This window comes from Mauremys mutica, chromosome 11, assembly GCF_020497125.1.
Source record: "Mauremys mutica isolate MM-2020 ecotype Southern chromosome 11, ASM2049712v1, whole genome shotgun sequence".
In the NCBI taxonomy this organism is placed as follows: Eukaryota; Metazoa; Chordata; order Testudines; family Geoemydidae; genus Mauremys; species Mauremys mutica.
The window spans coordinates 84,669,325-84,694,094 of NC_059082.1; the positions used below are offsets into that span (position 1 = coordinate 84,669,325).

Consider the following 24,770-nt stretch of genomic DNA (forward strand, 5'->3'; position numbering starts at 1 on the left):
CAAGTGGCTTTTAAGGATATTGGTCTCTAAACAACATTTCACACTGCTTCATTTTTACTGCTACGTGGCTCCTGTCCCTGTAGTTCAGCAGGGGTGGGGTGCCGTGTCCTTCCAGAGGAGATGCCAGTTCTCATGGGGAGTTGCACAGGGAAGGGTGCGCTAGATCAGAAGTGCTGTTGCATCAGCCCTTGGCTGCTGAGACACTAATAATGTCATTTATACACCTGGAGCTGACTCAGCATCTCAACGAAAACACCCCATCAGTTTATGTAACCAGGCAACACATTCAGGGGTGTCACAGAGCAGAAACAAAACCTCAGCATGCTCCCGCAACGGTGCAAGGCACGAAGCAACTGGCTGGATAACCATACTCAGAGTAGTTATTAATGGTTCCCAATCCTGCTGGAAAGGTATAACAAGAGGGGTTCTGCAGGGGTCTGTTTTGGGACTGGCTCTGTTCAATATCTTCATCAACGACTTAGATATTGGCATAGAAAGTATGCTTATTAAGTTTGCAGATGATGCCAAACTGGGAGGGATTGCAACTGCTTTGGAGGATCAGGTCATAATTCAAAATGAACTGGACAAATTGGAGAAATGATCTGAGGTAAACAGGATGAAGTTTAACAAAGACAAATGCAAAGTGCTCCACTTAGGAAGGAACAATCAGTTTCACACATACAGAACGGGAAGAGACTGTCTAGGAAGGAGTACGTCAGAAAGGGATCTAGGGGGTTATAGTGGACCACAAGCTAAATCTGAGTCAACAGTGTGATGCTGTTGCAAAAAAAGCAAACATTCTGGGATGCATTAATAGGTATGTTGTGAGCAAGACACGAGAAGTCATTCCTCCACTCTACTCTGCACTGGTCAGGCCTCAACTGGAGTATCGTGTCCAGTTCTGGGTACCGCACATCAAGAAAGATGTGGAGAAACTGGAGAGGGTCCAGAGAAGAGCAACAAGAATGATTAACGGCCTTGAGAACATGACGTACGAAGGAAGGCTGAAAGAATTGAGTTTGTTTAGTTTGGAAAAGAGAAGACTGAGAGGGGACATGAGAGCAATTTTCAGGTATCTAAAAGAGTGTCAGGAGGAAGAGGGAGAAAACTTGTTCACCTTTGTGACGCAGTAGGGAGTGGGGTGGATTGACCTGGGAATGTCATTTAGTTTTACTGGGACTGTCTGCATGGGGGGGATGGGAGAGCAGGGGATGACTTTAGGTAGGGACGGTACCTGAGCCAGGAAGAGGGGTGGGGGGAGTCGACACCTTTGCCCGAGAAACTGGACAAAGGGGGAGGGGGAGCAGAGCCGGCTGGAGAGTTTTTTTTTGTTTTGTTTCAGTTTTGGGCTGGCTGGGAAGAGGCAGGAACCCCAAGTCTGGGGTCTAAGATCCTTGCCCCCCTGAGGGACTTGGCTGGGGGGTCCTGGTTGTACCTACAAGCCCTGTTTGGGACTGTGTCCTGTCATCTAATAAACCTTCTGTTTTGCTGGCTGGCTGAGAGTCACGGTGAATCGCAGGAAGTGGGGGGTGCAGGGCCCTGACTCCCCCACACTCCGTGACAGCCTTAGCCTCTAAGGATAGAACAAGAAGCAATGGGCTTAAACTGCAGCAAGGGAGGTTTAGGTTGGACATTCCTGACAGGAACTTTTTCCTAAACACTGGAATAAATTGCCTAGGGAAGTTGTGGAATCTCCATCTCTGGAGATATTTAAGAGTAGGTTAGAGAAATGTCTATCAGGGATGGTCTAGACAGTATCTGGTCCTGCCATGAGGGCAGGGGACTGGACTCGATGACCTCTCGAGGTCCCTTCCAGTCCTAGAATCTATGAATCTATCAATAAGTGCTTTGGTGTATAGCAAGGAGGGAATTCTAGTGCTGAAAACCTTGGTGACCCTATCTCCTGCCCTCTCAATCTCATACTTTGAGGTTCGCCTCAGGCAGATTGGCCCTTCATTATTTGCTTCAGTATTGGCCCATCTAATGGATAAGGCCTCAAATCATACTTGCTGCTGGGCCTATATGTTGTAAATGGCCCAAGGTCTTGCTGATTGGCAACATCTGCATAAGGGTGAAGTTGACTTGAGCAGCTCTCCCTGTACAGTAGGAATTGGGCATCAGGCATGGGTATGGGCCTTGTCTCATGGTGCAGCCTCTCCTTTCAGCTGGAACAAAGAAGCTGTTTGGAGCACACTGGAGAATCTCATCTCTGGTGAGCTCTGAACTTGTTTGTTCTTTGTAGCCTGCCCAAGAGCAGGGATGTGCACATTTTTATTCTAAACTCTCTGAGGCCATTGAGCTGCTAGCTGCTGGCAGTATGTGACTGTCTGAGGTCAGCTTGTATCCTTCCATGGGGCCCAGACTCTTCTGCTTGCTGAGCCAACAGAACACCCCACTGGCAAGGGGCAGTCAAACCTACACGTCCTGCGTTCTTATTGATCACTTTGGGAGAAATAACCAAGTAAGTAAACACCCTGACTCAAGTACCTAAGGCACATTTTTCATTTTATTAGTTTGTCAAACACCCTCTATAAACCAGCAATGCCTAGAATTGTAAACTTTCCACCTGCTGCCAGAGAACATGCTGTTCCAATTTACCCTGCGAGGGGCTGAATCTCTCACGATTTGAGCCTCTCCCATCTTTTCTCTGCTTTGTAACTTGAAAGTGAGGAGTTTAGTGGCTCCTGTTTGCCTTTTGTTTCCAGGCTGTAGCTGCTGTTGCAGTTCGCAGAGTGAATAATCCTGCAGGCACCCAGCTAGGAATAAAGGTCTGAGAACATGGCAGATGTTTACTCCTAGGCAGGATCTTAGACATGATGGTGTATTTTTGCACCGTCTGGGGATTGGTCCTGCTTTGAGCAGGGGGTTGGACTAGATACCTCCTGAGGTCCCTTCCAAGCCTGATAGTCTGTGATTCAATGATTTTCTTTTGGTTGTTTCTGTTGTAGTAGTGCCCAGAGGCCCCCTTCTGGACCAGGCCTTAGTGATCTAGAGCAGGGATTGGCAACCTTTGGCTCGCGGCCTGCTAGGGTAAGACCCCTGGTGGGCCGAGCTGGTTTGTTTACCTGCCATGTCCACAGGTTCAGCCGATGGCGGCTCCCACTGGCCGCGATTCGCCGCTCCAGGCCAATGGGGGCTGCGGGAAGCGGCGCGGGCTCAGGAATGTGCTGGCTGCGGCTTCCCGCAGCCCCCATTGGACTGGAGCGGCGAACTGCGGCCAGTGGGAGCCGCGATCGGCCAAACCTATGGACGCGGCAGGTAAACAAACTGGCCTGGCCCACCAGGGTGCTTACCCTGCTGGGCTGTGTGCCAAAGGTTGCCGATCCCTGAGCTAGAGGATGCTATATTGGAGGGGACCTGATTCATCAGCTGTTCTGGTGAGGGCTAGATTTGGAACAGACTCTGTCTCCTCTCTCTGCAGCTGGCCTCCCAGGGTTACGCACTCTGCCTTGCCGCTGTGTAAGGCATGGGCTTGGGCCAATAGTGGGGCCAAACGAGATTTTGACACATGCTTCTAAATCCACCCTGGCTCTGGGCTGGAACAGCTGTTGTGCTCCTATGAAATAGCTGTTGCAAGTGATTGAGGTGGCATTGTCCAGTGGCTAGGTCACCAGAGGTGGAATCAGGAGACCAGGGTTTATTCTCAGCTCCCTGTTGTCTTGCTTGGTGCCTTAAGCAAATCGCTTCTCTGTGGCTAGACTAACTCATCTGTAAAATGAGGAGAGCAATGTGTGCCCGCGGCTGCACAGAGCTGTGGAGGTCTGTGGCTGAGGAGCTGCTCTGTGTTACTACGAATGTGCTAGAATGCACTGGCCCAGAACCAGAGGTTTGTTCGTGTACCCAGTTCTCACGCAACGGCCACATGGGTTGCACAGTGAAGCACTCTCAGACTCTAGAGAAACTCTTTGAAGGCGGGTGCAATATAGAGTCATCCTCTGCCTAAGGAAGGAAGTAACCCATTTAATGGGTAGGAGGGGAGTGAGGAGTTGAACAGTAAAGGGCTAGGACAGCTCTTGTAAGAACTGGATCTTGCTGTCCTGAGCAGGTTTCCTAACTGCATTTCATCTGCCCCGTCACTAATTCTGGTTATTTTTACTTGCTCATGGTTTCGCTCTCGATGTACCCAGGGCTAGGCGATCTCTTCCTTACAACACCACCTGCGCAGATAACATAATTGGCTGTCTGGAATAGGCTAGTCTCCATCTGTTGTTAGCTTCTGTCTTCTACAAACACTAACAAACTGGTGAATAAGAAGCACATGAACTGGAAATAGCAGCAGAACTTAAGTGAGAAGCTGGTTCATATGTGTGTCTGTTTATTGCACAGGACAGCAGACTCCCCTTTTATTAACCCTAAAAGCATCTGCTGCAGATACTGGGGACCTAAAGTGCCTCAACCCCTCTTGAGTGCTGGGGTAGGTGGGTTCCCTCACTGACTGCTGTGAGCTCATCCCTGCATGGTGAGAGTTCTGGGGTACGGTCCTGGCTGGTGCTGAGTTGGTTCAACAGTAAGTAAGGAATCTGATCTGTGGAAGTGAGGTGCAGGCTCAGCCCTTTACTCAGTAAAGTGTGGTAGGTAGCTGTGCTGTTCCCCTTGTGTATGGAAAGCGAAAATGCCACATTTTCAAGGCAAAAGTTTGACAGAATGGCTCCATTTACTGACCTAAAGAAGCTTCCTTTTGAAATGCTGATTATTTAAAGTATGTAGTGTTTAGATGAGATATGCAAATAGAAGTTACAGGAATGCTAGACCAGTATTTGGAAAATTAGAGTCTACTACTTAATCTAGTTATCTCCTGGTTTTAGCACAGTTAGAAGATTCTAATGGATACATCTTAGATCCTGCCCCTTTTCCCTAGACCTGACGAAATGAACGCTGTCTCCCTGAGTGAGCGACCAGCGCTTTGAGATTAAAATATTGATTAGGTGGCATTAGTGGCAACATGCAGGTTTTGTATCGTTTGCAAATCTGCTGGTAATACGTGGCACTGATTCTTTCTTTCTTTGTATTTGTAGAAATCTCTCTAGTGCGCAGAGTATAGGATCAGCCTCTAGCCCATAAATGAAAACACAATAGAAAGGGCTGCTGGTAATATCTGCCAAACTCCCCCAGCCTGCTCCTCCTCAGTAGCCCAAGAAACAGTCTTTCACCAATAATTAAAATGATTTGAAGAACCATAAGTATTCCTAGTATAGAAGGAAAGGGTGGGAGTGTGGAAGGATAACTGAGAGGCTGTTTTTTCCGTAGATTTAATGAATGGGAGGTATGAGGGTTGTTCTCGTAAATAAAAGCTTCCTTTGGCGTAAACACAACAAATGAAATTACGGGTTGATAGAATAAGGGAATTCGGTTTCACTTCTGTGATGCTGGGAACTGCAGCTATAGGACTGTAGTAAATGTTCATTTATGTAGGGAAAAAGATATTGAAATTCTTAAGAACCTAGTTCATGATGTTGCTTTGTTTGATGTAGATAGTCTCTGCAGATTTTAGGGCATTTGCTTAAACAAACACATTGTGTGGCTAATTTAGATAACTTTCTTTAACAAAAGGAGGGAAAGGATTCAGGGCGCTGTAAATGGTAAGATCAGGAAAGGATGATAACGTGTAGCTCCCATTCATTTTTAGTAAATTTATCCCTGCAGTCTGTGAAATTAGAGATTTCCATCTATATCCAGCTCTCCTCTAGCAATGGTTTAATAGAGGGATGTACTAGAGATTTGGTCTGTAATGTGAATTCTCCAGTATTTAACAAATTGAGATTATAAATACAGTAAAAGACCTTTGGTGTCATTGATTTTGAAACTAGAAATCTGCCCCAAATTATTATGTAAATTAATCAAATTCAGGGCTGGTATGTCTTAATGAGGAAAAAGGTGTCCTCAATGTTCTGGGCTGTGTTGAGTTGTTACTTGTTATATTCTTCCTCTCTCAGTGAGCGCACTCAGAAAGTTTCTACTTCTTTGAAAACTGTTGTTGGTTTTTACCCATGTTCCCCATTGTAGGTGCAGGAAATAAAACTTTCCAACTGGTAGAAACTTTTAAAATGTAGACTGCAAGTGGCTCCATCGAGGAAACACTAATGGTGAGAGAGCCGTTTCCCAGCTGTGGAAAGAAAGCCATTCACTTTTCTCTTAGAATCCCATCCTGTAATCAGTTCTGAGGGGGGTGATGCTTGCACTGAACCCCTGCGCTGTGTGTGGGAACAGAGATCTGCCCAGCTGGAGCTCATGGCAGGCTTGGGACTTTAGAGAATGAGTCACTTATCCCTAACTTTATCCTACTTACAATAATTCACACTAAATCCTGTTTCATATTGAAAGGAAAACCAATTCAATTTCTGCTCTCAGGAGCTGTGCCCTCAGCTAATGACAAAGCTGTCCTTGGGCTCCTCCTGCCTGGGGCAGAATGGCAGACATTCCGTGGTCTTTGTGACTTGTCTGTCCTGGTTTACAATGTGGTGCCTATGGCCTAATGCTTTATCCAAAATGGTGAATGGGAGGAGGAGACAGGCCTGTGCAGAATGCAGCTCCTTATCATTGTGTGTATTAGCGGTATGGAGCGATCATCAGAGCGCACAAGGCTTAGTACTTTGAACATCACTGGAAGTATTCAGAATTCCAAACCAAGGACTTCTTACAATAAAATTCCAGTGCAAAGCCCTGGGTGTAATATGGGGACCCACAAATGTGCTGGGCACTGCAGCCACCAGGGCCTGCTGCGCTAGTAATTGTGTGATTGTTAGGGTGTGTCTCGCTAGAATTTTGTTACATCAGTTGTGCTGCTGGGTGTGAGGATGATCACTTCTGTGGCTGTGTGAAGGAGGAATGAAGAGTCTCCAGCTAGCCTGGGACTTGAGAATTTTGTGTCCAATTAATAGCACTGCACTTTGATAGCAGTTTTCAGCTGTGGATTTCAACATGAAGCCTCACCACCCCTCTGATATGTGAAAATGTACTAGCCCCATTTTACAGGTAGGGGGCTGGGAGAGAACTCACCCATGGCCACACAGCCAGGAACCGCTGAGCTGGGGATAATCCCCAGGACTCTCATGACTTGACCACACAATCTTGTTTCTTCCTGAAGTTCTGAAAACTACTTCTATAAACTAGATCTGCAGCATGGTTGAGAGGCAGTGGGACAGCAGCCTTGGCATGGAGCTGCTCCCTCCTCGCAAAGACGTGGTTCATATCAGCCATAAGAGCAAGGTTCTAGGCTCACCTACCTAGTGCCCTATGGAGATTTTACTATATCACAGCAACCCTGCTCCCCGAGGCAGTCTGCAAAATGGAATCGCAGGGCTAGTGTGGTTGCAGTAGCAGAGCTGGCTGCCTAGGGAAGCTGCCCAAAGCTGCACCTGACCTAGTCCTATCCTGTACTAGCAGCGTCTCTTTTTAGAAAGACTAAACGTCACCTGCTCTGCCACCAGGAAACTCAGCAATGATAGCTGGTGGTTTTTGCCAAGAATGATACTGTTAGGTGACCTGTCACTCCACCCATGGTAGACGTGCTTGTATCTTTATTGGAATCTGAACTGTTTACCTCTAACATATATTAACAAATGTGCCCATCTGCAGGAAACTAATTACAAAAAATCAGAGCAGTGAGCATAGGAGTGCAAACAAAAAGCATACGGGCTCCAGCAAGCAGCCAACACAACTTGTATCTGGAGTAGGTCACTGTTTATACTGCTGGTTAATTGGAGGCAGAAATATTGAGAGTTGAGAAGACCTTAGAAAAAGATAAAAAGGGAGGGTCACTTCAGTTCTGTTACTTGCAGGCTAGCTGTGCAGAAACAGACTAGTATAGAACAGACTCTAGTTTGTACTTTTCAGTTTCTAAAGCTCTACCCCGTAGAGCAAAGCCCGTCAGACTTTCATGCCATGGACGTCCCAATCTCTTCCTACTGCAAGCCAGCCTCAGTCTTTCCTTTGTGACTTTCCTCTCATATAATAAATTTCCTGTTGTCATTGCGACAGCCTTTATTCTGGTATCATACTCGTATACCTAGTAGCACGATTCGTTTATCACAGTCATTCTATGAGAAGCTATTGATCACAGAAACAGCATGCAAATAAGCACTTTCTAGATACAAGTGTGCGTGGGGGAGGAACTTGCAGAAAAAAAATCAGTAGTGTGTCTTAGAATGGAATAGATTGCAGTATTGAATTACGCACATGTTATACAGTAAAGTCAATGCCCCCCCATGCTTTATGGGTGGAATTTCTTTAAAATGAGCTTTGTGGCTTTTTTAGCCTCTGCAGCTCTCCTAACGAGCAGAGCATGGTGCAGAGTCAGTTACAAGGGTCAGGTGGCCAAGTGCAGTGCAATATTCTGTGCTTCTTAACTGGCCTCTGCATCGCTGTCCGAGTCAATGCCAGCCCGTGGGTCTACACGCAGGGAGTCATAGTTGGGTGGTGGGGTGCCTGGCTCTGGTGGGAGTGCTCCAGGGGGAGGAACTTCATCACGGGGGGTGATGTTGGTGTCCTCATGTTGGAACCCAAGATTGGTGTGTGCCTCCACCAGCTCTGACACTGTCGGAGGTGTGTCTGGGTACTGGGCCCGGGCTCGTTTCTGCTTCAGGCCTTTGCACCAGCTGATGATGTTAATTATGGTGATCCATAGAAAGTCAATGATGATTTCTCCAAATTCAATGAGGCACAGCACCGAGCCCCCCATCCAGAACCCAAACTGGCCGCCCAAGCTTGACAGGAGCCACACAATCTGAAATAGGAAAACAAGGTCAGGACCCACCTACCATCGGCCCCAGGAGCGTGTGGGTGTAGGGGTGTGGGTGGTGAAGTTTAACTAGGTGACTAGCCACACCTAGATCACACCTGCAACATTTAGCTCAGGCCCTCATGTTGCAGGCACAGAGGTGTGTGAAGGCAGCTGCTCCCCCCAAAGGAGATTTCACGGTGCTCCTAAGCATCACTTCCCCCGCCCCAACCAAGGATAAAGGAGGAGGTGGGTCAGCAGCAGGAATGAAGAAGGGATTGTGAACCAGCCTCTAGAGAGTAGTACTGACCAGGAGGAGTTCAGTCCCACACAGCAGCTACACTGAGCAGCACAGCAGGTGCATTTACCACCCAGTCCAGGTGAGGGAGACACCTCTAAATACTTCAGATTAATCTCTGGGGAGCTGCATGGACACTGCTCGGAGACTGAGACTGGCAGAGTCATTTCAGTGGGAACTCTGCAGGTATTTGGCTTCTGGAAAAGGCTACGGAAATATGCTCTGGCACGTGTGTTAGAGGCAGGAGCCTGATACTGCACTTACGGTTGTAGCCGCAGATTCCGAGATGGTTCTGTAGTTATACTCTTGGAAGTAAATATTTAGCTTGATGATCCCATTTCTGTAGGACACAAGAATTAATTCAGACTAAATTCTAGCCCTGTGCATTTACTCAAGTATAGTTCCAGCTGGACTCTGGTGCTCCCTGGGAGGGGCTGGGCTTGCATTTGGGATCAAGCTTCCCAAAGCAGCACTAGGGGTGACATTTATAATCTGTTAAACACACAGTCTGGCATGTAGAGGAGGTAGAAATGGTGAGACTGGTTGCTGGGGGAGAGATCTTGTTCTCAGGCACCTTATAAATTGAATCCCTTAAGGAGTCAAAGGTGCATTAAAAACAGAGCAGCCTAGTGACTGTATTGGAAGTGCTTTGAGACTCTTGGGGGAACTTGCCAGGAGCAAATTTCTGGGAGCTGATTAGCAACCTTTCCTCTGACTGACACATCTGAATAACCCCTGATGGCTGTTCTGGAGGCAGTCAAGGGATGGGCATAAACTGTGTGCTAGGGAGGCGTTTGGTTTTGCCTGTGTTAGCATTTTCTGGTGGTTTTTAGAGCTGTTCATGAGAAAGTGCTGGAGCTTAGTTTTGTAGCCATTTGACACCATTTTAAAAGAGACGTGGTAAAGTTAGGCTTCTAAATCCATATTTAAGCACCTAAATAGGAGCCTGCTTTTCAGAGAGGCCAAGCCGCCCCTCTCCCATTGAAGCCAACGTGGGCTCTCGCCACTTCCAGAATTGCCTAACATTGAAGTAAGAAAATTTTGGCCATCATCTTTACTTATTTGTTTCTGCCAAGTCTCTGGCCTGGTCTACACTATGCGTTTAAACCGAATTTAGCAGCGTTAAACCGAATTAACCCTGCACTCGTCACACAACGAAGCCCTTTATATCGATATAAAGGGCTCTTTAAATCGATTACTGTACTCCTTCCCGATGAGGGAAGTAGCTCTGAAATCGGTATTGCCATGTTGGATTAGGGTTAGTGTGGCTGCAATTCGACGGTATTGGCCTCCGGGCGGTATCCCACAGTGCACCATTGTGACCGCTCTGGAAAGCAATCTGAACTCGGATGCACTGGCCAGGTAGACAGGAAAAGCCCCGCAAACTTTTGAGTTTCATTTCCTGTTTGCCCAGCGTGGAGCTCTGATCAGCACGGGTGGCGATGCAGTCCCAAATCCAAAAAGAGCTCCAGCATGGACCGTACGGGAGATTCTGGATCTGATCGCTGTATGGGGAGGCAAATCTGTTCTATCAGAGCTCCGTTCCAGAAGCCGAAATGATAAAGCATTTGAAAAAATCTCCAGGCTATGATAGACAGAGGCCACAGCACAGTGCTGCGTGACAAGCGTAACGGAAAGCCAAAGAATCAAATGGACGCTCATGGAGGGAGGGAGGGGGTACTGAGGACTCCAGCTATCCCACAGTCCCCGCAGTCTCCGAAAAGCATTTGCATTCTTGGCTGAGCTCCCAATGCCTGAAGGGGTCAAAAACATTTTCCCGGGTGTTTCAGGGTGTATGTCGTCAATTTACACCCTCCCCCCCCCCCCCGAAAGAAAAGGGAAAAAAAACATTTCTCGCCTTTTTTCAATGTCACTGTATGTCTACTGCATGCTGCTGGTAGACGCGGTGCTGCGGCACTGAACAGCAGAATCCCCTCCCCTTCCTTTCCTGATGGCAGACAGTACAAAATGGTGGAAAACCGTCTTCATCATCCCGTGAGTGCTCCTGGCTGGCCTCGGTGAGGTCGGCTGGGGGCGCCTGGGTAAAAATGGGAATGACTCCTGGTCATTCCCGGCAGATGGTACAAAATGCTTGGTAACCGTTCTCATCATAGCAGCTGGAGACTGAGCTCCATCAGCCCCCCCCCTTCACGTCTAAAGAAAAGATTCTGTACTGCCTGGACTATCATAGCAGTGGGAGGCTGCGCTCCTCGCCCTGCCCCCCCTTTAATGTCCTGCCTGGACTATCATAGCAGCGGGAGGCTTCCTCTCCCTCATTTTATCTCGCTAAAAGTCAGAGTTTCTTATTCCTGCATTCTTTATTACTTCATCACACAAATGCGGGGACACTGCCACGGTAGCCCAGGAGGGGTGTGGGAGGAGGGAAGCAACGGGTGGGGTTGTTGCAGGGGCACCCCTTAGAATAGCATGCAGCTCATCATTTCTGCGGGATCTCTGGGGCTCTGACCCGGAGCGGCTGTGCTCTCTGGTTCTCTAGTACACTTGCCCCATATTCTAGGCAGAACTGAGTCTATTTTTAGACAAAACATAAAGAAGGGAATGACCTGGGGAGTCATTCCCATTTTTGTCCATGTGCCCCTGGCCGACCTCGGCGAGGCCAGCCAGGAGCACCCATGACACCAGTAGACGGTACAAAATGATTGATAACGGTCATCGCCAGTTTCCAATTGCAAACGGTGCAAAATGACTGATAACCATCATCTCATCGCCAATTTACAATGACAGACGGTGCAATAGGGATGGTAATAGTCTCTGCTACCTTGCAAAGGCAAATGAATGCTGCTGTGTAGCACTGCAGTACTGCCTCTGTCAGCAGCATCCAGTACACATACGGTGACAGTGACAAAAGGCAAAACAGGCTCCATGGTTGCCATGCTATGGCGTCTGCCAGGGCAATCCAGGGAAAAAGGGTGCGAAATGATTGTCTGCCGTTGCTTTCACGGAGGAAGGATTGAGTGACGACATTTACCCAGAATCACCCGTGACACTGTTTTTGCACCATTATGCATTGGTATCTCAACCCAGAATTCCAATGGGCGGGGGAGACTGCGGGAACTATGGGATAGCTACAGGATAACTACCCACAGTGCAATGCTCTGGAAATCGACACTAGCCTCGGTACATGGACACACACCGCTGAATTAATGTGCTTAGTGTGGCTGCGTGCACTCGACTTTATACAATCTGTTTTAAAAAACTAGTTTCTGTAAAATTGGAATAATCCCGTAGTGTAGACATACCCTCTGTCATGGCGGCATTTCCTGTTTGCTTCTGCCTCAGTCTCTTAAATCTATGTTATGACTCACATTATTATGGAGTTAGGCTAACTCCCGTGAAGGCCTTGTTAATGTTCCTCTGCTGTTTGCCACAGAACGTGGTCTCTCGCACATCACCAAACCTGGTAGCTAGCTGGTTTTACTTTCATGCTCCGCAAGCATTATTATTGTGCTACTTCTGTCCATTTTTGCCAGACCTTTTATGGCCAGCCAGCCTCGCATTCATTCTCTAATTCAGCACAGAACCTGCAACTTTATCTGTAGTCATCCCTTGGGCAAATGGACTTCAGTTGCAGAGAACCTCCTTGTCCTGCCTCAGTTTAAAACACCGAAGTCTGCAAATAACCCCAGGCTAACAGCTCCTAATACTGAGACCCCACAGGGGAAGAGTCAGGGTCACAGGTCTGCTCCAGGCGGTTGCCTCTAGTCCACTTCTCCCTCAGAACCTAATCACATGGTCTCGTTCTGTACAATGGCATGATTTCATGTCCACTGTAATTTTCTCTCAGATCTGTTTTTACTCACCTGTCCAGAGTCACATTTGTTGACAGATCTCTTTCATAGGACAAAATATGGAAAATCCAGTCCTAGGAAATGAAAATTGATTCATAACTGAAAAGGGAAATGTTCTCTCTGAGCCGCATGTGCTCTGGAGGAGGTAAAATACCACCTCCAAGGTCCACAAATCGTACACAGAAAGCTGGAACCTCTGGCACTTGCCCATACTAAATAACCATTGATGTTACACTACATAAAGGAATTTGTGATTCAGTCAATAGCAATTGCAGATACATGACTTTCCTCCAGGCCATAGAACCAGGGCCCAGAGAAGCAAATCAACAGGAAAATTCCTGCTGAAATGGTAAGAGGAGTAATTGTGCAGAGATTCCAATTTTCTATCAGTCCATGTTACAGGCCCTGAAATTTTAGCTTCACTGTTCTCAACTGATCATGAGAGAATGTGGTGAGGTGACTTAGAGAGAGTTTGGGAAAATGGGATCAGACAGGAAGCAGAGTCAAATTTCCATCATTGGAAGGATTTGGGGTCTGAACTCAAGTAAATGAAACCTTCCAAAGGGCCAGTTTGATGAAGTGAGTTGCCTATTATGGGATAGGGAGTGGCAGTGTTTCTTAGCAAGTGGGGCAGTAGATGAGAACTGTCTAGAGTTTGAACAGGTGGAGGACTTAGGCCAGGAGAAGCACATCCCGTCACAGAAACCTCAACTAAAACTTGATACCCAGTGGGGATGAGTGACAAGTTAACCTCAAATAAAACTAGAGCTCTAAAAATACAGGGAGGAAAATCTGCATCAGTGTTAGAGAGGAGCATTTAAAGAGAAAATAAAGCCCAAGTACAGTAGGGAAGGAGAAACAATAGAATCTTTAAGAATTCTGGAAGTCAGCAAAATCAGAGAACAGGAGGCAAGGGTGTTCTGAATTTTAGAACTGGGTAAATATAAGAACTATTCCCATGTATGATTAGAAAGATGTCATAGAACCTGTATCTGTTCTGAATAACCACTTTTATTACCCAGATGTTCTACCTAGAAAAATGGGGAAAAGTGACTACACGCATAACGTATTTAACAAAGATTATCTTCACAGCTCTAGTAGATCTGCTGTCAGTCTAGCTCCTGCTTTTTTAGTCTCCAGGTACTTTCCTGGTTGCCCGGAGCGCTGTTCGTTGTTGCAACATCGACTCTGTACTGTGCTGATCCAGAGTGAGCTGACATAGTTCGTGGCTTTTACCAGTGATGACACCAAGGCATTGTCGGTTCTGCAGAAGCATTTACCAACTATGGAATGAGTCCCTGAGTCATTCTCTCAGGTTTGCATAATTGTTCTAACCTGTTCTTAGATAAGCAGAAGCTATTAACATGGGTTTGTACCAGAGGAGGTGACACCAATTCTTCCATTACCTTCTGCTGCTCTCAGAAACCTACTGGATTCCTGCTAAATCCTGCTCACATTTAAAACTCCCTGTAAAGTCAGCCATGACTAATGAAGTAGGGAAGTTTACAGCAGCTGAGAGTGAGAGATACTTTTAAATACTTTAAGGCTTACGTTGATCAAAGGTCTCTCTAAACGAGAATAGACCTTGGTCTTGAATGTACACAAAGTAGGGCAGACTAGAGGATGTTACACCCATCTAAAATCTTGTCGAAAATCTTGTATGATGATGATGTATTAAACATATAGAATGTGGTCATACAATTAAAGACTTGTCACGTATATGGAGAGCCCTGCACGGATACAAAATTGGTATCTGCATCCAATCTGCAATCTGCAAACAGTCCACGGATATAAAGCTGCTCTCCGCAGATTTGCAGATCTACATATATACATAAAAAGGCAGAGTTAAGGCTTTGTGTGCAACCTTATTTTTTACATTTCTTGACCTTTGGCTGCTTAAGTATGAAACCTGAACATTTATTTAATGAATATATTTATGGAATGTTGAACTTTTTCACACTGGCTATTGCGTGAGATCTTATCACACTTTTCTACTTCAGACAACTCTTTCATCTAGTACAAAGGTGGATGGTTTTTGTTGTTCTCTGCTATTGAGAGAGGGTGAAGTCCAATAGGTTCCATGTTGCTTCTCTAGCAGTTTCCAGCTGTTCTTGGGTAAGTGAACTATGCAGATCATAGTGAGGTGCGTAAGCTAGACAGGGAGTTTATGGTGAAATGCACAGTAGCCTTCCGTTATGGCTGGGAGTCCTGGACCATGTTCCTATTGTATAGCTTTGCCTGGGCAGCTCTGTCCGTGGCGCAGTGAGCTACAAAGGCAAGTGTGGTATTGATTTGAAAGAGGCGGCCATTGTTCTCATTGTCGTTAAAGAACATCTAAAATAATGAAGGGCTGGATTCTCCTCTCACTGACACCAATTTTACATGGTTCTAACTATCAGCTATTCCTGATTTTCACCTATTTGAAAGAACTGAGGCCTTATCTGCTTTTTATAACCAGATACAATATTCCTGGTTCCAATTCTGTTAAAGAAAAAGCTCTCCCTCCCTGTTCGTATTTCACATCCTGGAGAGTCTGTTCTCTGCTGAGTGCTGACAAAGTGTCGATTAGCAAAGAGAGGGAGGTTGCCCAGCTGAACACGTTAACTTCAAACACAGAGGGATTCACATCTCATTATCAATCTCCATTTTAAAAGTTAGAAATTGGCTTTACCTCGGAAGCCTCAGACGGCCAGTCTGCCATCGATATGGTCATCTTGTACTGAGTGTCGCTGGAAAGAAGAGACAAGAACATTAATACACAGAATTTCTCACTTCTCTTAAATCACCAGAAGTTGAGTTTGATTTCAAACCCCCCAAAAAGGATTTTAGATTTTAAGAAGATCAGTGTTCACTGAGCGATGAAACGCAGGATTCCCTCCACCTTGAGAGCTGCCAGAGAGAGTTCATGTACTTACTTGCACGTTTCCTTACAAGAGTCAATACAAAACTGCCTGTGTCTTATACTTGATCTCAGTGAAGAATAGCAATATGCTGTTTGGTGAAAACAAAAAACAAACAAGCCTTTCAGATGAGAACTTTGTTGCTACACAAATTTGCATCCCCTTTAAGCTTCTGGCTTTTTTGGAAAGCCATTTAAGCAAAAACAGTTAAACTCTTAGACGATGTAACTTTTTGCAGATAGCTATTATTAAGGGCTTAACAGATTGATTCTGCAGCACTGTACTACGTAAGATGGATCTTCATCACCCCAGTAGGTATCATGGGCTGCCACTTGAAACAGAACCTCATTGAATATACTAATGCACCTTGTTTTACTACAATCCCTTTTCTGTGAATGTCTGTCACAAGAGACCTGCAGCACTCAGAAACATTCAGAGCAGACACAGTTATGCTGAGGATTGCATCAGCTCTGTCCCACCTTGTACTGAAGGGGGGGAAATTTATCTGGGGATCAGTACAAACCCGTGGAGAAGTGCTGATCTTTCCAGGCTAGGAAGACCTGAAATGCTGAGGCTGGTGGTTTCTGTTCACTCCATAGCCTGGAGTAGAAAACCCTGTCATCCCATGTGGTGTTGGTGTTATCAGCTGGCCATCTCTGTGTGAGCAGCCTTCAGCTAAGCTGCTATGGAAGCTGAGGTTTCTTAATCTGATGCCAGAGCTAAGAACTCTGCCTCCCTCCTCACTATCCACCTGGTTAGCAAACAGAGCCACTGCTGAACTCATACAAGCAAAGCCTTTAATTCAGTTACTTAAAATGCTCCGGACAGAGCCCTGTGCATTTCCGATCCCTTCCCTGATGCATTATGGGGCCTCGCTACTTCATGTTCTTACCCCAGTCTGGATCATCTTCATTGTTGCAATAATTTACCCCTTCAGGTAAAGGAAACAGATAGTGGCCACACCCACAATTTTCAAACATCTGAGCTTGGAAACAGGAGCGCAGACAAGCCTGCAAAGAAGGGACAAGAAGCCATTTAGAACTGGGACATGCTCTCACACTGATCAATGCATCAAAGAGTGCAGATACCGCTCCCAGATGCCTTCCTACCAGGCTCCCAAAGGGCCTATTCTTCCTGCAATGAATGGAAGATTTTGGAGACTCATGTTAGGAAAAGCTAATTTAACTCAGGGAGCCAGTTTTGCTGGTTTAACAAGATGAACTGCACTGTGTGACTTGAGGCTGATGGTTCTTACAGGTGGAGTGATAAGCATGATGCAAGGGATTTTTGTCTTTAAACTGCAGGTGTACAAATCAGAGCACACTGGCAGACGATGGAACTGTTTGGTTTACAATTCCCAGCTGTTAAATCTTTGCTTTAGAACTTCAGCTTGCTTTGCACTTTTACTGCTTTGATATCTAGTGATCTCAAAGCTCTTTACCATGGTGAGTAAATGGTAGTAACCCCATTTAATAGGTGGAATAATTGAGTCTCAGAGAGCTTAAGCAGCTTGCCTCCAGTCACACACAAAACTGATTATTTAGGGTTGCTGGGGAGTTTATATGGGGTTTCCAAACTCAAATAAAAAGTTAAACTAAACCTATGGACCTTGACATTGTTTCTTGGCCTTATATGGCATATTCTTCTTTGATTTATGAACGTAGATGGATAATATTCCTGACTAGGTGCTGGACTCCATTTTTCAAAATCCTTCTAACTTCTATTAAAATGTGAACAATTTAAAAGTTCTTATTACAGAGAGCAGCTCTCAGAAAGCTGAATTTTCTTCTCCACCCATCCACATCCTTCCCTTGAGACAGTCATGGCTGCAGCTTACCCTGTGATCGAGGGCTGCAATGTTCTGATTAGCTTTTCAGTCTCAGCCCATTGTGAAGCAGGATGATGCCCATAAGACATTGGACTGGGATAATTGATGAAGGAGCGAGAGAAGAAAGTGGAGACCAAGAAAAGAGAAAAATCCAACACCTCCAGCTGAATGAAGGGTCATATCTCCCATGCAATAGGAAATGTCTGAGGACTTTAGAAATTAGTCATAGAGCAATGAAAAAGGTCCCTTTTGATGACAGGTCTTTAAATGTCCCTTGGGAGATGTGCATTACAGATGGACTGAGGCAAAATTTAGAAACCTTTATGCTAAGTATTATTTATTAAGTATTGATGGTGTCATTTAAAATACCTGCTTAGTTAAACATTTAATACATATTTTAAAATGAATGTAAAGGGGTTTAATTAAAACATTTATGTGAAGTTAGACATGTGAAATGCTGCCTACTCCATCTAGCCCATTGCCCTGCTTGGGATGGGTGTGTTAATTGCCAATCCAGCTGCAAATGACTCAAGCAAAAGGGCTTCTGCTGTTTTCCTTAGAAAGCTGTTCCACAGTAGTCTGACCTTTATCATTATTAGGAAATATCCCTCAGTTCTCTTGTATCCCACTATGCCTAGTTACAGCCTCTTGGAGTGTTAGAAACAAATGCTATGAAAAGCACAATATAAATGCTAAGCAAATAGTCCCGGTTTCTCTCCCTTCTTTGATTCTGAAGCAAAAGAAAGGCCTGGGGCGAATTTGCATTTCCATATAGTGAAAGCCAAACCTGTACTTTCAATCTCAAAGAATTTATTTCGCTTAAGGAAAACAAGGTAATGAAAGAACAAAAGTGAAACCTCCATGAGAGAGCCACGTTTGTGTGGTTTAGTTCCTGTCACAGGCATCAGCAGTTGTGCCTGCCTGTTTCTGTAGAAGGCAGCGTTCTTAGCCGTTTAAAGTTGTAGCACACCTAAGTCAAAAGATAACATTTATACAGCTACGTAGACCAGAGATACCTTTAACCTCTCAATACCTATAAAACAGCAGTAATCCTGCTGTTTCCCGAAATATTGTCCCATCCAGAATTGTGGTAGCTGTTTATGTTGCAATCCACCCAAGACTGTATTCTAGCCTGATTACCCTCCAATATTCTAGCCGAAGTAGCATGTGAAGTATCCACTGATTATTCAATAATCCCTTCTGAGTTCAAAGCACATCCCTGGTGCACAGGTGTAAGGATTACATTACAACGCCACACCCATTGGCTAGTTAACTCACTGTTCTATAATAAAAGGATTTCAGTCAATCATCAGACACACAAAAATCAATTATCCTCTCAAGACCAACAATGAAATTCTTTCCTTATTGACACTATGTAAATATCACAGTGCTCCTTTGCAGGAGACCTGCAAAGGCAAAAATTGGTTTGTGCCTTTTGGTGCTTTATAATGACAAAAGGTCAGTAAAGTGTGGGATTAACAAGCTATATATTGTCCTCTTGCTGATTTAGCTAAGAAATATCAGGAATGTAGAGGCTTGTCATCCCTTTTCCTGTTGGCGGAGTCTAGAGAGACCCCAGCTATGGACTGGGAGCTTTCTCAGCCCTTACTTGAGGGATTGGGGCACCCTGAATCTTAAACAAACAAACAAAGATCCTTTCCCCCCAACTGTTTATAAGCTGTGGAAGAAACAGGTGTTATCCAACACAAGTAGAAATATCAAACTGTCCAAATAAAAATTCCCTCCCCACCCCCTCAGGCAGGACTTCTGGGTATCTGGGGAGCCATAATTCTTGTTGTCCGTAGTGTCTTGTAAGAAAAACAGAGCAGAAAAGACCTGAATGTGGGATGTGGTCAAGCTGGATAATTTCTCTTTAAAAAGTGTTTCAAGCCCCCTTTATCCTTCATAAAGAAGCAAAAAGTGTCTCTCACCCATTTCCCCCTTTGCGAGTCACCTTTAACCCACTGGCCAAGCCCTAGGGCAGTTCTCACCTTGCCCCGCCTCCAAAGCAATAGCCCCTAGACAGTCTGCGAAAGCAGGAGCAGCACCAATCGTCCACAGCTTCTCCCTGCCCGCTGAGTCTGCACTGGAGGTTTCTATCTGTGGGCTCTTTTCTGTTGTCTAACAACGACAACGTCTGCAACGCGGGAGGCACAACTTTCATTCGGCATCTCATCCTCTAGCAAACCCGTTTGTTGTCCTATGCACAGCTCCGCCAGGAGGGGTGTCCCCTAATGAAGTCTGACTTTGGGATCACTGGAAGACAAGCCCCTTTCACTCTCTCTGTAGATAAGGCACAAGGACGTTCAGTTCCTTGAAAGAATCATCGGTTTTCCTATAGGCAGTAGGAGCCCCTGGCAAGGATGCCTCCATTCCTCCCCTCCCCTCCCCTCCCCTCCCAGCTACATTTCATGGGAGAGGCCTGATTTCACGGTCTGTGACATGCTTTTCACAGCTGTGAATCTGGTAGGGCCCAATTCCTCTGGTAGCTGTAGGGGTAATTTATAGCTACAGAGATTCTGGGCCATTTCTGCTCGGTTTTTGTTCGGCCCTGATAGAGTTGTGCTCAGTGCTGCAGGCCGTGGACACCCAGTGGCCTTCGAGGGGGGTGAATGGCAGACGCAGCGTTTAGGCCGGAACAGGAAGGGACACTTTGAACACTGTGGCTGGAGCAACCCTATTGCTGCCTTTGCTCTGATTTCAGGGTGGACGGGGGCCTCCCGCAGTGGGGACTCTATTCTGGGACACTCAGGCCCGAGACAGAAACTGGGCAGCACTGTACCGACAAAGCTCACAAGCGCTGCCCGGCTGGACCCTGCTCTCCACCAGCACCAGTGTCCTGAGTTTGTGCTCTGACGTTTTGCAAGGACACTTGTCCCCTAGGGCTCCCAGCCTTCCTAAGGCCCTAGGACCTCCTGCAAATAAACAAAAACAGCGCTCTGGTACTTTCACCACATTCATTTTGGTTTTGTTCTGGCCAACAAGTTCTCACTGGGTGAGAACATCTCACGTGGAGTCCTTGTCCATCTTGGTATTTCTCTTGTTTACAGGCCCTAAAGGCCCTTTGCTTTATCCATTGCTTAGTTTTCCCATTACTTTACTGCTAATGCACTTATTTTGGGACATCACATTTTTATCTGGGAACTTCTGCCATTTCCCCTTTACGGTCTGACCCCTTAATCCATTCAAGTTCACCCAACACTTTGCATGTTCTTCTAAATACACTCTACTGGAAATCAGTTTATGTTCTGTTCTCTCCAGTCCTCTTAACAGCTTTTATCTGGCAGAGACAGACATGCAAGCCTTTGGATGCTTGTCTGAAAGTAAATAAATGAGAGGAAAATTGGGAGGGATCCAATGAAAATGTACAAGTATCAGAGGAGTAGCCGTGTTAGTCTGGATCTGTAAAAAGCGACAAAGAGTCCTGTGGAACCTTATAGACTAACAGACGTATTGGAGCATAATGTATTTGAGGATGCACAGATATTCTAGACTCATGTATAATAATCATCCATGTCACCTGAGCTCCCACAGTCTCTTCCAGGGACCAAAAGCACAACAAAAACATTTTGCTTTTTCAGTTTATAAATTTCTGCTTTGCTTGTAAGTTGCACTTATTGGAATTCTGTGCAACCATAAGGAATGTTGCAAGCGAAACTTGCTAGGCTACCGCTTTGCAGAAAGCTACAGAAAAGCAAAAAAATAAAGCTTCTGACTGGATAAAGTGAAAAGAACCATCTCCACCATGTCTTCACTCTGCTCAGCAATCTGTGTAGTAAGACTGAGTGACAGAGAATTACACTGAACTGGATTCTCTGAGCAATTTGAAAATTCCTAGTGGCTTAATATAACTTTGAATAGATAAATTGTTAGGTTTTGATCCTGCAAACATGCACATGAATTTTCCAACTGACCTTAATGGGAACATTCATATGTATGAAGTTACGGACATGCATAAGTGTTTGCAAGATTAGGGCTCTCGTTTGTGTTTTTAAAACGTGTTTCTTGTGCTTAGTTCATGCTTAATGGTTATTTTAGAGTATCAGAGGGGTAGCCGTGTTAGTCTGGTTCTGTAGAAGCAGCAAAGAATCCTGTCTGTTAGTCTATAAGGTGCCACAGGATTCTTTGCTGGTTATTTTAGAGATTCTGATCTCTTATGTTTAACTTTCTTATTCTCTAGAATCATTCATATAAATTAAGAATTTAAATTGCTTAAAATGTTTTTTAATTAATAATGCCCTTTACCTGTATGGAGTAGGAGGTGTTATATTCGTTATAAAGATTTTTTACAGGGACATCTGACCCATTCATAGTGCAGTCGCTGTAGGGATAACCCATCCGCTCAAGTTCATCCTGAAAGAAAACCAAACCCACCAAATATTTGTATGTTGTAGTCATAGTTCCTTTCTGTCGCATGTCTGTTTGGTGCAAGACCCTTTCAGACACACAGATCCTGCAACTTCCCTGATCTTTGCAGTCCAGGAGAGGCTACAATATCCACGGGTTACAATATTCAAGGAACATCACCTTTAGGAAATATATGGAGCTGAACTGGAATTCTTTGGTGCTCAGGAGGAGCCTGGGGCTTCCTGGATTACACAGCAAGGACCTCCTCAGACCCCGCTGCTCTGTGACCCCATCTGACTGTCTCTTGGGGAGGATTAATGGCAGATCCATAGGTTCCACCCTGTCCCAAACCCCAGGTTCTAGGTTCCGGTGACAACTGCATTATTGCCCACGGACGGGAAGGGGAGGATTGAGTGGAAAGCTGGGATCTATGATGAGGGGGTTGTCTTAGCCACAGTCAGTGCATGGCAAAGGCTGACAGAGGCACAGCCAGCAAGACCAGTACCTTATTCCCAGTACCTTATTCATTGAGCGTGCAGAAAGAAACATGACACCTGCTGTCTGTATAATTCTGGGAAGACTACGATGATAATGACAATGATACACTGCTCTTAAGACTAATGACGGGGTCAGTCAGCGCGTGTAACATTCTGGTAACTGCACCTTAGTGAAAAGCAGGGGTCAAGGAAGAGCTGCTCTGCCCCAAAGACGCCATCCAGTTACCTTAGCTGCAGTGTTAAATGTAACTGGACTCGCTTAGCCCTGCAGCTGCTGACACATGGAGGGAAGAGGCAACAATTACCTAAGCTGCGGCTTTTGGCTTCGATAAAGCCGTTTTCCAGATAAGTTGCATTCAATCTTTCATAAACAATGTTCCAAGCCAGAGCTAGTAGAGAACTTGACTCTTTTGGCTTGAGCCAGTTCAGCCAAGATTGAAAACAAACTTGGCTGCTGTCCCATCAGATACCGGGAGTATTGTTCTCCGATGGTTTGTTCTGATGAAATGTCACACATACCACTAATACGCCGATAGAGGTTTCTGTCCCAGACATGGCATAGATGCCCTGGTCTTTAAGAAACGGGAAACTCTTCTGCTCATGCAGCATAAGCCTGGCCCCAGCAGTAGATGTGAGGTAGGGAATGTAGTCTTGTTGGCTGATGTCCAGAATTAACTTCAGCCCTGTGGGCACCAAACACAATATTCAAAAACCCAAACCATGAAGTGCAGCATTTATATATAAACATGACTGTTTAGAGGAACTCTCTTACTATGCAGGGAAATCCCTCTCCGCTGAGAAAGGAGAACAGACCCTTCATCCTTAGACTGACCATTGTTACACTTGTTAATGCTTTGAAAAGGACTCTTGCACTCAGCCAATGTGTGGGAAGGAAACACCTGATTCTGTGGGTGTTTTCCCAAGTATTCAGCTGAGATGCACTTTTCTTAAAGTCATCCCATTATTCCATGTTATATCCTTTGCCATTCCATATGTAATCCATATCCCTCTTTGGGGTTTACCCCCTTTCTAACCCTGGCAGTCAGTTATCATTTCCCTATCCATCCCCTGTGCCCCCAAGATCTCATTCATAAGAACGTAACGGCCATACATGGTCAGACCAAGGGTCCATCTAGTCCAGTATCCTGTCTGCCGACACTGGCCAAGAGGGAATGAACAGAACAGACAGTCGTCGAGTGATTCCATCCCCTGCCGTAGCCCTAGATGATACCATAAATTGGCCTCTTCATAACCTGTAACCTGTTTGCTGCAGATGAAACATTTCCCAGCCCTCCTGTTTCCTTTGTTCCTTGGGGTTTTAGTGCTTACCAAACTCTGCTCCCGGGTTGGAAGAAATCAGGGCTTCCTCATCCATTCCCCAGTTAAAGATGTAGCAGTTGCCATGGTCAGGATGATAGATCTGGGTGAAATTTCTGTAAGAATCATGCACAATAAGGTGTGACCCTCTACGGTGGTAAAAGAATGGGACTAATTGATCACATGTTTTGATATCCTGTAGTTATGCCAGGGATGTACAGTTAGCTTGTTTATTTCCTGCACACACAAATACAACAGTTTCTTTTGGGATGCGATGCTCAGTTTTTAAGTGGCATCGTTTCAGCCAAATTGCTCTACTGAAAAATAGCAGCAGCAGCAGCTCTTCGTGGGACTTCAGAGGGACTTGAAGTTTTTTTTTCATTAATTTCAATGGCAAGATTTCATTTTTTCCTATTGAATTTGACAGTGTCGCAGACTCATTGTCCCATAGAAATCCCTCCTACGTCTGAGACAAGCATGGTGCTGGCTGGCAAAGGGAGCAATACACTAGGTGCTAGATCAGAGCTTCAGGTAGGTGGAGGTACAGTGTCTTTAATGGTGTGAATTCTTTCAGTGCTCTTCACTTACGGGACCCTAAAGCCTGTGACCGGTGTCATCGATATGTTGTACTTAGCCCAAAACCCAAACAGAATTTAGACTCTGGTAGTCAAGGGCCTTGTCAATACAGTATTTTCCAGTATCAGTGGAGGCAGACTGGGAGAAGGGGACGTCACACATTTAAACACAGAACTAAAATGCAGGTGTTTCCTCTGGGAATGGAACAAACTGCGCAGGAGATGCTGTGACTTGAGCCTCAGTTGTGCCTAAGGTGCATCCAGTATCTCTAGAAGCACAGCCGCTGTGAGCCCGCAGCACGGGGCTAGCCAGGGCGCATCTCCTCTGGGCAGGTTAGCGCCACTGGCCGTGCTTGCGTCAGGGGAGCACCAGGTCTGACCTGGCGCAGAGAGAGGGAAAGGCTTCTTGTAGCACTACCCCCCTTGCTCACCTGGGCAGGGTATAGACACAGTCTTGCGCACAGAGCCGGCATCTCAGAGGTA

General features: G+C 45.7%; 1 protein-coding gene across 3 annotated transcripts in view; it reads right to left on the reverse strand.

Moving 5' to 3' along the window:
• Positions 1 to 7,417: 7,417 nt before the first annotated feature.
• The window catches only part of SCNN1B (sodium channel epithelial 1 subunit beta), a 37,849-nt gene continuing 20,496 nt past the window's right edge, over positions 7,418 to 24,770 (reverse strand). For 2 of the 3 annotated variants that reach the window (XM_044978810.1, XM_044978811.1), the window contains exons 5-13: positions 23,725 to 23,828; positions 22,915 to 23,078; positions 21,797 to 21,904; positions 16,616 to 16,733; positions 15,739 to 15,814; positions 15,495 to 15,552; positions 12,836 to 12,897; positions 9,279 to 9,354; positions 7,419 to 8,722 (exon numbers count right to left, since the gene is read on the reverse strand). In XM_044978810.1, the coding sequence (XP_044834745.1) occupies positions 8,342 to 8,722; positions 9,279 to 9,354; positions 12,836 to 12,897; positions 15,495 to 15,552; positions 15,739 to 15,814; positions 16,616 to 16,733; positions 21,797 to 21,904; positions 22,915 to 23,078; positions 23,725 to 23,828 (1,147 nt within the window). In that variant the 3' untranslated portion in view covers positions 7,419 to 8,341. Of the gene's footprint in view, positions 8,723 to 9,278; positions 9,355 to 12,835; positions 12,898 to 15,494; positions 15,553 to 15,738; positions 15,815 to 16,615; positions 16,734 to 21,796; positions 21,905 to 22,914; positions 23,079 to 23,724; positions 23,829 to 24,770 lie in introns of all 3 variants that reach the window. The other variant, XM_044978809.1, reaches the window with a different exon arrangement.